At 33.4% G+C, this 14,843-nt stretch overlaps 1 protein-coding gene across 9 annotated transcripts in view; it reads left to right on the forward strand.

Annotated features, from left to right (window-relative positions):
* The window catches only part of ZNF148 (zinc finger protein 148), a 126,695-nt gene that overhangs the window by 80,824 nt on the left and 31,028 nt on the right, over window positions 1–14,843 (forward strand). For 8 of the 9 annotated variants that reach the window (XM_037525399.2, XM_054700499.1, XM_037525398.2 and 5 more), the window contains 2 exons: window positions 4,269–4,392; window positions 5,704–5,787. In XM_037525399.2, the coding sequence (XP_037381296.1) occupies window positions 4,269–4,392; window positions 5,704–5,787 (208 nt within the window). Of the gene's footprint in view, window positions 1–2,068; window positions 2,139–4,268; window positions 4,393–5,703; window positions 5,788–14,843 lie in introns of those variants that run through there. The other variant, XM_037525403.2, reaches the window with a different exon arrangement.

Here is a 14,843-nt window from a genome sequence, read left to right on the forward strand (position 1 = left end):
TGTGTATTAGGAGATAATGTTTCCTACCACAGAAAAATTTTGGGAGGATTGTTGAGTTAACATTCCTCCTTTTTTAGTAGTATATAACAATATTAGCTTAACTCAGTATGGTATACATTTTATAAGTTTCTTCAAACTCTTTAATGATTGAATGAGACAGAGCCAGAATATAATTACTTCTCATTCTGAAATGTATATCCTTCATTATTCTCTTAGCAAATTAATTTATATGCATATTGTGTGCTGGGATCTTTTATCTGGTGCTGAAGACCGGAATTGGGCTTGCTTGTTGTAACCACTTCAATTTTTCTGAGTAGAAATTGATTATTCAAAGTTATACTGAATTGAGGAAGGAAGACATTCCATAATTCAAATAGATTATAAATTATACAGAGATTTCTTTCCTAGCAATTTATTATCCACTGTTGATTCTCAGGGTGGGAAAATGTGATTTTTTTTAATAGGGTGTAAATTGCATTGATCACATAAAATGAAGAAATAGTAATTAAAAGGGACAGAAAAATAGATATACCAGGCATTTGTCATATGGTACCCTACGTGTTAACTTCTCTGTGGAAGAAATTGCTTTGAAGGTGAAGAACTGATTATCAAACCAGGGATAGGCATATAGAATAGTACTTGAAAGAAAAACAAAGAAAAAAATTAGTAAAGTACTCTAGTAGTACTTTATCTAAATTTCCCAGGGAATTATCACTGAGCATTAACTTTTAAAAGTATTTTGATACAAATCTTTTAAAAATATCATATACTTCTTTGCCTAATATTTAGGCAAAGGAAATATTTACTAATATTTAGGAAACAGGAAATACCTAGTTTTTTCTAAAACTCAAGGTCAGCTGATGCCAAACATTAGTAAATAGATCATGTTTATGATATAGTCAGTACAGTCTGAACTTAACAATTTAAAAATGAAACTGATAATATGTAAAATCTAAAAGTAATTGAGAGGCAAAAATCCCAAAGAACAAAAGGAAGTGACAACATGAGGGTGGGCTGTTAGAATGGTAGAGATGTGATGGTTATTGGTTTGAACAATTGTTATTTTGTTATATGTATTCGGGGTTGTACACTTTTTCCTTTTGGATTTGGAGAGAAGAGAGAATTTTGAAAGAAGTTACTCCTAATTCCCAGTTGTGATAAAACAGCTGTGAGAAATCAAACTGTCTTCTCTAAATTGTCTTTTAGGTTTTGGTGGTTTAGAAACAATTTAGGAATGTATACTAAAACTATAATCATTAGTTGAGAACATCTTTTAATAATTTCAGTAATAAATACATGGTATACATAATGTAGATTAGGGGAAATGATGTCTGTCTTTTTAAAAGAGCAACTTTTTTATTGAGGGTTGTCAGTTTTCATTTATTCACTGGCTGTGACCTTTGACAAATGGAAAATCATTAGTTGAACAGATAAGTGTTTATTGCTTTGTTTGAGTAAAATTAGTATATTATTTAAAATAAATATCACCATATATAAGGGTAGCTAACTGGGAACAGATGTGATTCAGAACAAAAAAATATATCTACTAATGGACCATGAAATTAAAAAAGCACATTGAGGAGTTCCTTTGGTATTGCATTTTTTTTCACTGAAAACTTCCATTTTAAATTTATTATTAGTCAGTTAAGAGAAAAATCAAGTATGTTGAGTATTATTTAGACTATTACTAATTTTTTCATTCTTGATAAAGCCTGATTGCCTAGTCCCTGTAATATTACAGATTTCTCCAAAAGTTTAACTGATAGATTACTTCTACTAGAGATATTACAAGGGTGTGAATAAAAAAAGCTAAGTCTATAACAAGGAAGTAAAATTTGCCTTTAATAATGTGACAATTCTGCTAGTAAGGACTTTGTTCTTTGCATACCTAACTCTCAATAGCACTGCTTTGTAACTTTGAAAAATGCCACTTTTGGGCAAAACTTTTAAAAAAGTATAAAGTGTTTGGTGTGGATGATAGGCAGCCAACCAAGTCAATAAACATTTATTCTCATTATGTTCCAGAGCCCATTTTGGACACTGAGGTTATATAAAGGTGAATAAAACAGACAAAAGCAGGTGGTTATAGTGAAAGCAGATTACAAATTGGATTAATGAGCCACTGGTACTCAACTGAGGCAAGATGAATTTTACTCTGTTTTTAAAATAAGTTGTTTATTACTCTGGACTAAAAAGGGAAGAAAAAATTGTCTTAGTAGAATTAGGTTTTTCTGTCTTTGAACTTACAAATATGCAAGAGATTTTGGTCTGCTATTCACAAGGCAGTGTTAGTTGTTTTATCCATAAATCCAACTGGTATTAAGGCTTGAGTTCCAAAGAAAGGCATTACCTCTGCTGCTGGGAAACAATGACTTAGAACTCCCTTAACTCTTCATCAAAGGGCTTTGTACGGTTAAGAATTACATCCGTTTCACATTAAGTAATTTGGGCCAGATTTGCTCCTTACAAAGCCTTTCCTTGCAGTTGCTATGCCACAGAAATCCATTTAGCTACCATGTTTTTTGGCAATTGGATCTTGCCTGTTATCACCATATGTGAAAAAAATGGTGCTATCATTTTAATTGTTTCATATAAAATGTTTAACATCTTTTTATTATTTGTTTTATGTTAGAGATACTTTGAATCACATTTAAAGGTTTTTGTGTCTTTTTTTTGTTTTGCAGAGTATTAACTTGCATATTATTTTGTGACTTGGAGGGGTTGAAAACATTTTAGACTGACTGGCCAGAGATGAAACTTTCCATTCCTACTGACTCTCCCCGGGAAACTGTGACACCCACTTCCATTCTCCTGCCAAATGTTCCCTCTGTGACTTTGGTGCATAGACTTTGAAGCACTGTTGACCACATTGGCATTTTGCCCAGAACCAAATGCCCATTTAATTTGCATAACAATTACTGTTGATTTGCATACAGTATAGTCTGAACTGTTTTCCTGAATTTAAGTAAAAAAAAGGTTTTTTTTATTCCTTTTTTCTTACCTCCCTTTTTCTTGGTTTGAGAGAAGATCATAGCTTTGTATTAACAGGTCTTATCACTTTTGAATTAAGTCGTTTCTTAAACTTCTCTGCCTATGTGGCACACAATTTCTTAGCTCTAGCTTTGCCTGACCTCTTATTGTTTCTCTCTTACTTACCTTTCTTTTACTCACCTTATCTCCTAGTTTTCTTCTTATTTTTACATCATGTCCTGTCATCTTTTCTTCTCTCGTCAAAAATGAAAAAAGAAAAAAGCATCATTAATTATTTTCAATATGTCACATGTCTGATGAGAGAGGCAGTATCCAGATCAGGGCCATAGTGCTCTTGCCCTCAAGAAGCCTCCCAAAATAAAGTTGATTTCTTTGTCATTTCTTTTCCTTCCCCATACCTTCTCTAATTTATTTACTCAACACCCATTTTCAGGAATATTTTTAACAACAGTTTGGTAGTCCTCAGATAACCTGAGAGGTTCTAAACTGCTAATTCTACCCTAGGATAATTCAAAAACTTAGTTTCTCTGAATTTTTTTAAAAAGGAGATGTGTAATAGGTAAGCATTTATGTGGTTGTGGTTCCCTCAAAATATTTTAAGTATGTACAATGTAAAGTCTCCCTTTTAGTTTATCTCCTGTCTGCCAAATTCACTAGCCACAACTGAGCTTATGTTTATTTTATGTATCTTCTTCTCAAGTAGTTTTTTTTTGCATAGACAATCAAATATATAAATAGTCCTGTATGATGTACTTCCGTGTATAAAAAAATTAGTAAAACTATATACTGGATTCTAAATTTTGTTGTTTTTTTTTTTTAACTTAGCAATAAATTGGACCTCTTTCCATATAAATTATAAAGAGCTTTCTCACTATACTGACCGATAGTTACATCATGTCTAATACATGACTTTTGTCTTGCATATGTAAGAATTTGAAAATAGAAAATAAAGCTGTGTTCACCCTAGCAGGGAATGCATAAGAAGACTCTTTCAGATACCAGTATGAGAGAGGAGGGGGCAAAATGCTGAGATTTTACTTAACCACCTTCCAAGATTTTATCAGTGATGTTACTCACATTGAGTCATGTTGTACTTTCCTACAACTAATGATATAATTACTTTAATAACCTAATAGCCTTCTCAAGATTATTTAGGAAAAAAAATATTTCATAATTTCTGGTGACCATTACTTGCATTAAAAAGCATTATCTTTTTTATAAATTAGTATTATGTTTTAAAAACTTTTCTTTTGTTTTGCCCTCTTTTTTTAAACTAGATTCTTACAATAAATGAGGATGGATCACTTGGTTTGAAAACCCCTAAATCTCACGTTTGTGAGCACTGCAATGCTGCCTTTAGAACGAACTATCACTTACAGAGACATGTCTTCATTCATACAGGTATTTCTTGAATTAGAACGGGCTTATGGCCATTAAAATCATTATCTGTGCTATTTTCATCTTCGTGTAAATGTTATTCATTCCTAAAACTGTAGCTAACTTGGCATTTCAAATGAGAGATTTCATAGACAAGAAGTCTATGAAGGAAATCGTAAGGAAATCAGGAAAAACTTTAAGTGAGAAAACAATTAGCATGGATGTGCAAAATTACTTAGTATTAATTGGACATTTATTTGGCTTAAAGTGTTCTGTATAGTGTGAGAAATAAAGAATGTACTTTTTAAAGTCTGTTGATTTTTATTTTTCTACTTAAGATGCCCAGATAGAGACTAAAATATGAATTTGGGAATCAAGATATAAGATGGTAGTTAAAATAGCGAAATTGTAGATAACAGAACTAAAGATTCATGGCAGATCTTTGTAGAAACATACTAGGTATGAAGGTTGAATTGAGGTGGTTGGCAAGAAGCAGGAGAGATAGAGAAATAAGGAGTTTTGATGAACTAGGATAACTGTCCCGGGAGCCAGAAATAGGAAGAATTACGAGGATATGATTAACAGTATCTCAAATTTCAGAGTGGATAGAGAGGGATAGTGACCTGAGTAAATAGCAAGGAGATCAGGAGTTGCTTTTAAGAAAACAAATTATAAAGGTTAAAGCACAAGTAGGTGGTGAAGAATTTGAGACATAGTGTAGCTACTCTATCAAGGTGTGGTAAAAAAGATGGAAGCTGCTAAGGTGGGAGTGTTTCAGGATTTCTAGAAACTAACTTTGCTTAGAGCAGACCAAAGAATACTTTCCTTTAAGGAAGATCTCTAGCAGAGAGGAAATGTTTGAAAAGACAGAATTTAAAAAAGAAAGGATGGTTAGGAAGTTCTGATGGCTCTTTAGATAATAAGTGAAAGAGCATGGTGGGATGATCACTGATGGAGAAAGAGCAGGGTGGGTGAATCTTCTTTCAGATAAAATGGAAGAAATGTTTGACACATTTCATAACCTGTAGAGTCATTTCTAGGCTAGTGAATTTAAAATCCTATTTTAAATTGCTTTATTTCCTTTTTTTCTCCATGGAAGAATATAGATCATAATTAATCTCATTTTTTGTGTGATTATGAGAATGAATTTTAAAATTTTGAAGAAAATACTTAGAGGAAATAAAATTCTGTTAATGAACATTTTTTAAAAAATTGTATGGATACTTTCAGAATTTTCCAGAATTTGAGCTTCTAAGATTTACCTATCCTCATAAATAGTAACTACAAACTGTATCTTATCCAATAACTAATTTATGGATGTGAAATTATTTTAAGGCGAAAAACCATTTCAATGTAGTCAATGTGACATGCGTTTCATACAGAAGTACCTGCTACAGAGACATGAGAAGATTCATACTGGTGAGTGTTGCCATTTTTACTAGGGTCATTAAAATTGCCATTTCAACTATAAGGAAGAATTTTTAATAAGTAGCAACAGCTGCTGCTGCTTTCATCAGTTTGTTTCTTATGCTTTCTCATAGCTCATTTTTTTTTCTTCAGTAAATCAGTGTTACCTGTTAAGACTTGGCTTTAATGTCCAAGTTCAATAAATTACTTTGATATAGAGTTTTCATAATAACTTAAAATGTGTGTTTAAAGTGACAAAGGGAAGTAAGTTTTGTTCAATAACTGTTTCTTTAAATGTTTAACAAGTTTAGAGTAAGTAAAGTTATCATTCGTATTAATTAGCCTGGGGGAGAATGAAAAAAACCTTGAGTCCTAAAATAGTGACACCATTCTCTTTTTTTCCTCCCAATTTCATGTATGTAGCTACTATATATCAACAGAGGTGTAATTTTAAAAAGTTGAAAACTTCCAATTTTTCAGTTGTTAATGATTTAGAAATAAATATTTCAAAAGATCACTATAAAGGAACCCAAACCTTAAAAAGTAAAGTCTCATTTGAGAGCAAACTTCGGTCTACCTTTTGACAAATTTAAAACCAACTTTTATATGTAACTTTGATTTAGTAAATTGTAAAGTGTGATCTTTAATGTATCTAAGCATGGTGAAAAGTTTTTTTAGAATTTATTTCCAGTGTTTTGCTATTTTGTGATAGAATAAAAGCAGAATTGGTGGACTTGTATAGTTGGTTCTTACATTTAAACACAATTGAGAATGATAATGAAAATTTATGAATATTGAAAACATTGCAGTTCTTCATATTTCTCTATATAAGTACTGAAGCAAGTTACCTGCTGGGTGTTATTTAGATGTGTTTTCATGGTACCTGTAGTTATCTGTGAAAGTTTTGTGGGCAATTCATCTTACCACCTTTTCTTTCTGCCTGGTAACTTTATTTGTCCTTAAGAAAGAAGCATGAATGTGACTGGTTTGCTTAAATAAAGCTTGAACTGTGCAGCACATCTGTATACTTTGATGTCCTACTTTTTGAAAGCTTATTATGCACATCACATATTTTAGTTTCTTAAGCAAACATTTATTAATCAAACATTTATTAATTTATTAAAACCTGATCAGATAATGATAAATGCATTTTGTATGTTTTTAATCCTGTTAAAATTTGTTGATTTACTCATTCAGAAATATACCAAACCTGCAGTATTTCTCAGATAGCAGAAATACAAAAATATAAGGCATTTTCCTTGGAGTTTATATTTTAATGGGAGAGAAACTTGTAAACAAGTATAGTCTAGTAAGTATTGTAAGGTTCTGCACAAAATGCTGTTGTGCCTTGAGGAAGAGCCAGATATACTCTGTTGGTGATTACATAGGGAAGACAACATAGAAAAAACTACAGGTTCAGTTAGAGAGAGAGAGAGAGAGAGAGAGAGAGAGAGAGGGAGAGTAGAGAGAGAGAGAGAGAGAGAGAGAGAGAGGGAGAGTATGAGTGTATGTGTACCTAAAAATAGATTTTTGAAACAATACTTACCCTTATTTTAGTCCTTATTTGTTTTCTGTTGAATATCCTTTTTTAAAAGTACTGGTCATAATCCTGTAAATTCACTCTCTGGAAAAACAGTTACACTAGGGTAAGGCACATCTTGGATTTAAAGTAGGGTATAGTGGGTAATTAATACTGATTACCAATCAATATCCAAGAACTTATATTGTGCTAAATGTTTTATGGAATATCGCATTTAGTCCGCAAATTAATCTTGAAAAAGAGAAGCTATTACTTTTCTTTGTATTTTAGATGAGGAAGTAGGATACACATGGGAGTTAAGAAGCTTTTAAAAAATTTATGTAATCTATGATGGAACCAAGATTCCAGCTCAAGTCTCAGTGACTCCAGAGTTTACATGTGAAATTACTAGCTGTGCAGAATGGAACTAGAAGCAAAATAGTATCTTAGGACTTTTGAGTTTTTCTTTTTCTGCTGTGCCAGTTACAACTTTGTTTTCCTATGACTACATGTTTAGTACCATCTAAAAGGGGTAGATGCAAAGAACAGAGTTGTTATGTTATAGAGAATACTTTAGAAGACAGGAACTGAGAGGAACTAGGGCAAGCCAGGCACTATATAGGGAAAAGTTTCTTTTGAAGAGAACCTAATTTTGTCCCATTTCTCCACCCCTCTCATATCCCCCCATTCCCCTCCCCCAGGAGAAACTGATATTAGAGGAATATGTTTTCCTTTACTTTATTTACTGTTCTGACTGTTCTTTCTTTCATGTTTTAAATGACTTTTACTTTTGGAGGGAAAAGGTTTTATACTTGTTTTTCCATTTTAACATTGTCAAGAAGGTAATGAGTTACCTATCAGCTGATCCTCAGAAGTTTTAGGTGAGAAGAATTTCCAGTTCTTACAGATTGCATTTTTCTTAATAGCCTCTCTCAACCTGAAATCTCATATTGTCTCCCTTAGTTTTCTACCCCTCAGGCCCATTCTCTGTCACTTGCAACATGTTAAAAAAAATATTACCTGCTTGATTATTCTTGCTACCAATAGAGAAATCTTCTGTGTCTTTTAAAAATCAAAAACCTGGCCTGATTGGGTTTTCAAGTAGAAAAATTTAAACTCATCCTGAATAGAAAATCCTGTCTCCTAAATTTAGGCTAGCCTATAAAATATCATTTTAGGGGAGAGCACTTTTTCATCCAAAGACTGACCCCTGAAATTCCTGCTAAAGCTTATCCTTTAGCCTAAGACATAGGAAACTGTCAAAATGCAAATATCCTCAGGACTGCTGTGTTTGGCAGTTAGGGGCCATTTATATCTCATTGTGAGTGTATTATAGATCCTTAAGTATATAACACACAGAGAAAGTAAGGACTTGAAGCCAAGGTTGAAGATAATAATCCTATTGATCATTTTGTTTAGGGTCAGGATTACTGCTCTGATACATACCAAGATTAAACATTCACTGTCACTGGTAGATTTACAGTGTTATCAGGGCTTTTTATATAAGGTTCCTTTTCCTTTGGCTTTCAAATGCTATCCAGAATAAATGTTAGAATGACATAACCAATTGTATTCTTTTCTAGTTGCTTTGTAACCACTGACCTCTTAAGGAAAGGACAGTCTTATGGGGTGGGGGGGGGCAGTGTGGCTTTAGGGAGTAAAGCACTTAAGTATAATTTGCAATATTTTAACTCTCTAAGTTCTTCTAAATAATAAGCCATAGAACATCTATCTTGATACTGTTATAACAAATTATGGTTGCCTTTTATAGGTGTGGCAGGTTTCATAATTTTTTTTGTTTCAATTGTAAAAATGTTGTGAAACCATTTCTGTAGATAGGGAAGTATTTTCCTCCCCAAATAAAAAAGATTTTGAAAATAAACCAAATCATTCAGAATTATGCATATTCATTAATTTTCCATAAAGTTCTTTTTTTTTTTTTAAAGCTCTCGATTCTTAAATATGTATAGTTCTTTAGATAAAAATGTAGTAAGAAACACTGGAAAACCTATCCTCTTGAGTTAGCATTCTTCATGCCTGAGAACATATTGATCTTCTTTTCCTCTTGATTCTGCTGTTATTCACAGCCATGTTAAATAGCTGAATAACATTATTATTATGTTTAAACCAGTTGGGCTAGTGGGGTGGCTTTAGAGAATGTTGATTCACCTTTGACTAAAATAACTCAGCACTTGTTATTTCCTTCAGTTTGGTTCAATTATTAATAAACCTCAGTTTTCTTCTCATTTTTGGAAGCCCTAATTTATAGTTGATTAGTTATAAGAGAGATGTCTTATTGAAAAAATGTTACAGACCTAGTTAGATGTTAACTCTTATTTGTGAAAATGAAGGCACTGAATACTTTCTATGCTACAGAGAATGTTGCCTTTCTTATGAGCTCCTGGCAATTATAATTGCTGAAACCAGACAGCACTGGCATGGTAGAACCTGCCAAAAAAGATTAAGATGGGGAAGTATAGATTGCTGTGACTGACATCCTCTGGTTTAACAAAGCTCTCGGTTACTAGATTTTTTTTTTCCTCTGCAAAACTGTTAATCATAAAAATTGAAAAAATTTGAATACACTTAAAACACATAAAAACTTAACACCATAGAATTTCTTTTGAAGTTCTGTGTTTTTGAGCCCAGCTGTAGGTACTGTATCCACCTGGGTCGGTGGGAGGTGAGTAGCCTACAGCATTTGCTGTAGTGTAGAGGAGTTTATCCTTTAATTCCAAATGCAGTTCAGATCCTTTCCTTGTTGGATTAACAAGTGAAATCAGTAATGGTGAAAATTAAATGGGGTATGGAGTACAAGGGCTACCTGGTATCTATAGATAACTGTGTGAAATTGCAGCTTTCAAATATAGAATGATACATAGATGGAGTATTGTCTGGACATCTGGGTGAAATTTTAATAAGGTATAATAATGCCCTTTGTAATGTTGAAGAACGGAAAAGGTGGGGAAAGGAGAGAATAGAATCTTTGTGGGGGAAAATTTTTATATATATTTCTAGACAGTAAAGAGTTTTTTTTTTTTAACACCCTAATTATGCAATAAAACAGTAAAGATAAAGAAGAAATCACATACACACATACACCATATACCATATTTTTAAAAAAATATTTATTTATTTATGCATATAAGAACTGGGGTACAGGCCAGAGATGCAAGGTGGGGGGTGAGAAGTTTCACCAGAGACAAAGCAGGGAACAGAATAGGCAGACTGACTGAAAATACACTGCTGAAGGGAGCAGTGGGCAAGACAGGAGGGGTCTGCTTCGCCATGTGGGTTTCTCTCTGGCCAGCAGGGGATCGAACTCTGCAGAGGCTGTGGATTGCTTCATAGTGCGGTGCTTAACCCCTTATGCCACCAGGGAGGCCCACACAATATACCATACTTTTAAAAGATAGTTTTTGGGGAGAGAATCGGAGAAGTCACCTAGAAAATTGGCTCCATTTAATGTCTTAGAGTTAAAATATAGAGAATCAGTGGCTCTATCATGAAAGCTCCCTAATTTTAAAGTTTGCCATTTGCTTTGACAAGTTTGTCATATAATAAATTGGGAATCTCTTGAAGTGGTCTTTCTCTGAATGTATAATCTCTGAATGAATGAACATAGTGACCCCCAGTTTGTTAAATCTTACATAAAGATGACAGACAACCTGTGCTTTAGAAATTCAGATAAAATAAACCTGTGAGGGTACAGATTGGTGACTTTGATGCAAGAGGTAGAACTTAAATGTTCCTGTGAATTAGATTTAGAGTTTGTAGTCCATGTGTTGCATGGAAGTCAAATGTCATGACAGAAACTATAGGTGATAGAGCAGAAGCATGGAGGAAAGCAGAAGAAAAAAATCTGCAGTGCACTGAAGTTGGGAATCTTTGGGTAAGGCTGTGTAAACAAATATATAGGTAATTAGTTGAGAAATACACAAGGAGTAGCAAGTTCAAAATCAAGCAGACTAGACAGTTTAGATTTTAGAATTATTACTGGTCAAATCTTTATGTCAATGTGAGGAATACAGATTTAGCTTGCAAGCATATAAAATACAAGGATATTTAGTTGCTATGTTGGAAGAATATTATGGTTTTTTAAAGAAACTAAATATGGGAAATGTTGCTTTTTTATTAACTACTATATCTAATATAAAATTATAATTTATTTAGATAATTGAAAATTTATTAATCAAGTTTACTTTGAGCATTTAATGATTCATAAATAAATGAAACATTGAACTTCAAGGAATGTAATATTACTTCAGTTCTGACCAGTTTATGAAAAAGTAGGCAAAATTTGTTAACCACTGAATGTTACAGTGAAATAAAGAAAGTGACATTTTCTGAACTTTAGATCCTCTTAATTTTCAAACAATAGAGGAGACACTAAATTACTGAAAAAGAACGTACATATTTAACTTAATACATAGTAATTTGTCTAAGTTATTCCTGATACGAGTTTTTTCTTTATAATGCTTTGATTTTTTCAAAATCACTTTCATAACTTTAGAAAACATGATGAGTATGAAGCAAGGTAAGTTTCTTACTCTTTTACTTGTTAGTTTGCTTTCTTTTAATAGGGGCTCTCCCCTGTTTACTGCCCCCCCCCACAATTATTTTATATTCTGCAGAAGATGAAACATTAAAACAGTTTAGTATGGATTCATATTTTGATTTAGAATCCTTTGACAACATATTCTTGAACTTCAGTATCTAAGACTTTCAGGTTTCTCTAGTATTTGCTGCCTTTTGACAACTACCACTACTTATTATTTCATAACCCAGTTGAATGGATGCCTTCATGACGTTTCAAATCTTGAATTAAGTTTTCAGATATTTGGATTTGCTGACAACACAGTTTTCCATTTGTTAAGTTTTTCATTTGATTGATTTAATGACATTTCAGTTTAAAATGTATTTTTTTTTTTTAGGGCTTTTGGCAAAAGAATGACAATGTACTTTGTTTCATACATGGTCATAATGAAAAAATAGGATTTAGGATGTTCAGGGCAATCTAAATTTACTTAATGAAGTTATTCTTTTTCTGGATACTTTAAAAAGCTTTAAGCAGGAATCTAGAAAACTTAAATGAGGAACCAGGAAAAACAATAACTATAAGAAAGAAAATATGAAAATCAACAAACAACTATGAACCAGAGACACTCTATGGGGGGGTAGGGGGGCGGGGAAAGGAGGGATTGGGGTCAAAATAAGGGGGTTGTAATTGTATGGGGAATATAAAAATAAAATTTAAATAATAAAAAATAAAAAGCTTTAGATGTTACCTCTGAAAAGCCATCGGTATAAATACTACTTTTTATTCTCCTCTGTGCACATTATTGGTTATCAGTACAAATACTTCCTACTTTTTATTTTCCTCTGTTTTGTCTACTCTTCACAACTGTATAAAATAGATGGTAGACACATTAACAAATAGTTTATTCTCACACACACCCTAGATATTTTCATCACTCTGTGGTCTTTACAGAGCTTCGTTGAATCTTCCTTACTCAGATTTCATTATCTGTTTTGATTTTGACTTTTTAAGGACACTGCAAGAATGACTGCTGAAGTTCTTTCAATGTGCTTTGAGTGAGTGATTGGTATAGATTAGGATGAATTTTATTATTTTTTTTGCTTGTCTATATTTTAATAATTTTCCCATTCAGTGATGTCTTTATTTTTAATGAAATTTTATTGATTTGGGCTTCCCTGGTGATACATTGGGTTATGTGTCAACACTATGAATATATCTGCAGCTACTACAGCACCAGTTCGATCCCAGGCCAGGGAGTGGGGACCCACATGGCACAACAGACCTCTCCTGACTTGCCCCCTGCTCCCCTCAGCAGTGTATTTCAGTTGATCCACCTGTTCTGCTCCCTACTCTGTCTCTGGTGAATCCGCTCATCCCCCCTGCACCTCTGGCCTACACCTCTTATATGCATAAATAAATCTTTAAAATAAAGAACAAATTTTATTGATTTATCATTCATTTCAGAAGTATATTATTGGAATGTATAGCTTCATTCATTGACGTGTTTATGTTTTGCTCATCTACCACCAAATTTCTAGTGCCATCTCAATGTACATCTTAAATTATTCCACAAATATATATTCAGTCAGTTTTTAATTACCTTAGGGGGATTGACCAGATTGTAGATTATTTGAAATTTAGATAATTGCAATTGTGAAAAATAAAATAGTAACATGGAACGAGCAGCATATTTATTGTTATTATTTGAAGCCAAATAGTATTTTATATAGGTCTGTTGTGTTTAGGTAATGAAGGAACTTTCTTCATCCTTGAGAATGAATCAGATTTGTTTCTTGCTTTTTGTCATTGGATAGAGAGGAGGGAAATTGTATATAATCAGTGTAACTCTAGAGTCTTGAGAGAGGGTATGATTGTAGAAAAAAATCTGCCTGTTTTTAAGACTTTTTTTTAAAAAATAAGAATTGGGGAAAATAGATGATAGACTCATGGGAACCTGGAACTGAAAGGTATTGTTTTAAAATGTTAGGATTCAGTATCATCTGCAAGGGTTTCCTTTATGCAGAAGCCATATATATAAACTTTAGGGACTAGGCAGGAGACATTTTTGAGGCTGTTATTAAAGAGGTGAGATGTTAAGTAAAAATACAGAAAGGGGGTGATTATTACAAGGAAGGTAGAGACAACCTTTCTGGATGCTCTGAAAATTTGAGTGGTGCACTAATGTCACTTGGACTACTCATGATACTAAAAAGAAAGATAGCAGCCAAGAGGTAGTGGGTAAATTTTGTTCGTTTCTCCCTGTGTGTTTCTTGTGACGTTTTGTTTCTAAGCCGTTGCATTTGCATTATTTGTACATTTGGATGACTGTTCTTTTTTTTTTTTTTTTTAATAGAGGCATGTTTTATTTATTTATTTGTTTGTTTGTTTTGTTTATACATGCACTGGGTACAGTCAGAAGCGCGGGAGGGTGAGAGAATTCACCAGAGCCAGAGCGGGGAGCAGAGCAGGCAGAAGGACCGAAGTACACTGCTGAGGGGAGCAGCGGGCGGCAGGAGAGGTCTGCATGCCATGTGGGACCCTCCTCCGGTGGCCAGGGAGCAGCCGGGGATCGAACCGGCGCTGCAGAGGCTGCGGGCAGCTTCGCAACCCAGCGCTCAACCGCTGCGCCACCAGGGAGGCCCTGGATGACTATTCTTGAACAGTGAATGTGTTCTTGAGCATTGGCTATGATTTAAGTTTAAGTTATTATTGTGCTGAATTGAGAGTTGAAGCTATTGCTTTTGGAACACTCTGGATTTCTTTGTTGAACAGTGTTTGGGGTTTAGATTAAAAAATTTTTTTTCCCAGTACAAGAAGGGAATTTATGAAACTAATCCCAATCAACAATTGCTTTTATGATGAGATTTCTTAGGATTGTTGCTATCATCAAAGTGATGAGGGCCTGAACTTAGGAGCCAGACATTAAAACTAAAAATAGAATGAAAATGAAAGGCATTGCAGAAGAGAATAACTATAAGTGAAATTTAATAACAGCTTAATAAGGAGGAA

This window comes from Talpa occidentalis, unplaced genomic scaffold (genome assembly GCF_014898055.3).
Source record: "Talpa occidentalis isolate TD23 unplaced genomic scaffold, MPIMG_talOcc4v2.1 talOcc4.4, whole genome shotgun sequence".
Taxonomy (NCBI): Eukaryota; Metazoa; Chordata; class Mammalia; order Eulipotyphla; family Talpidae; genus Talpa; species Talpa occidentalis.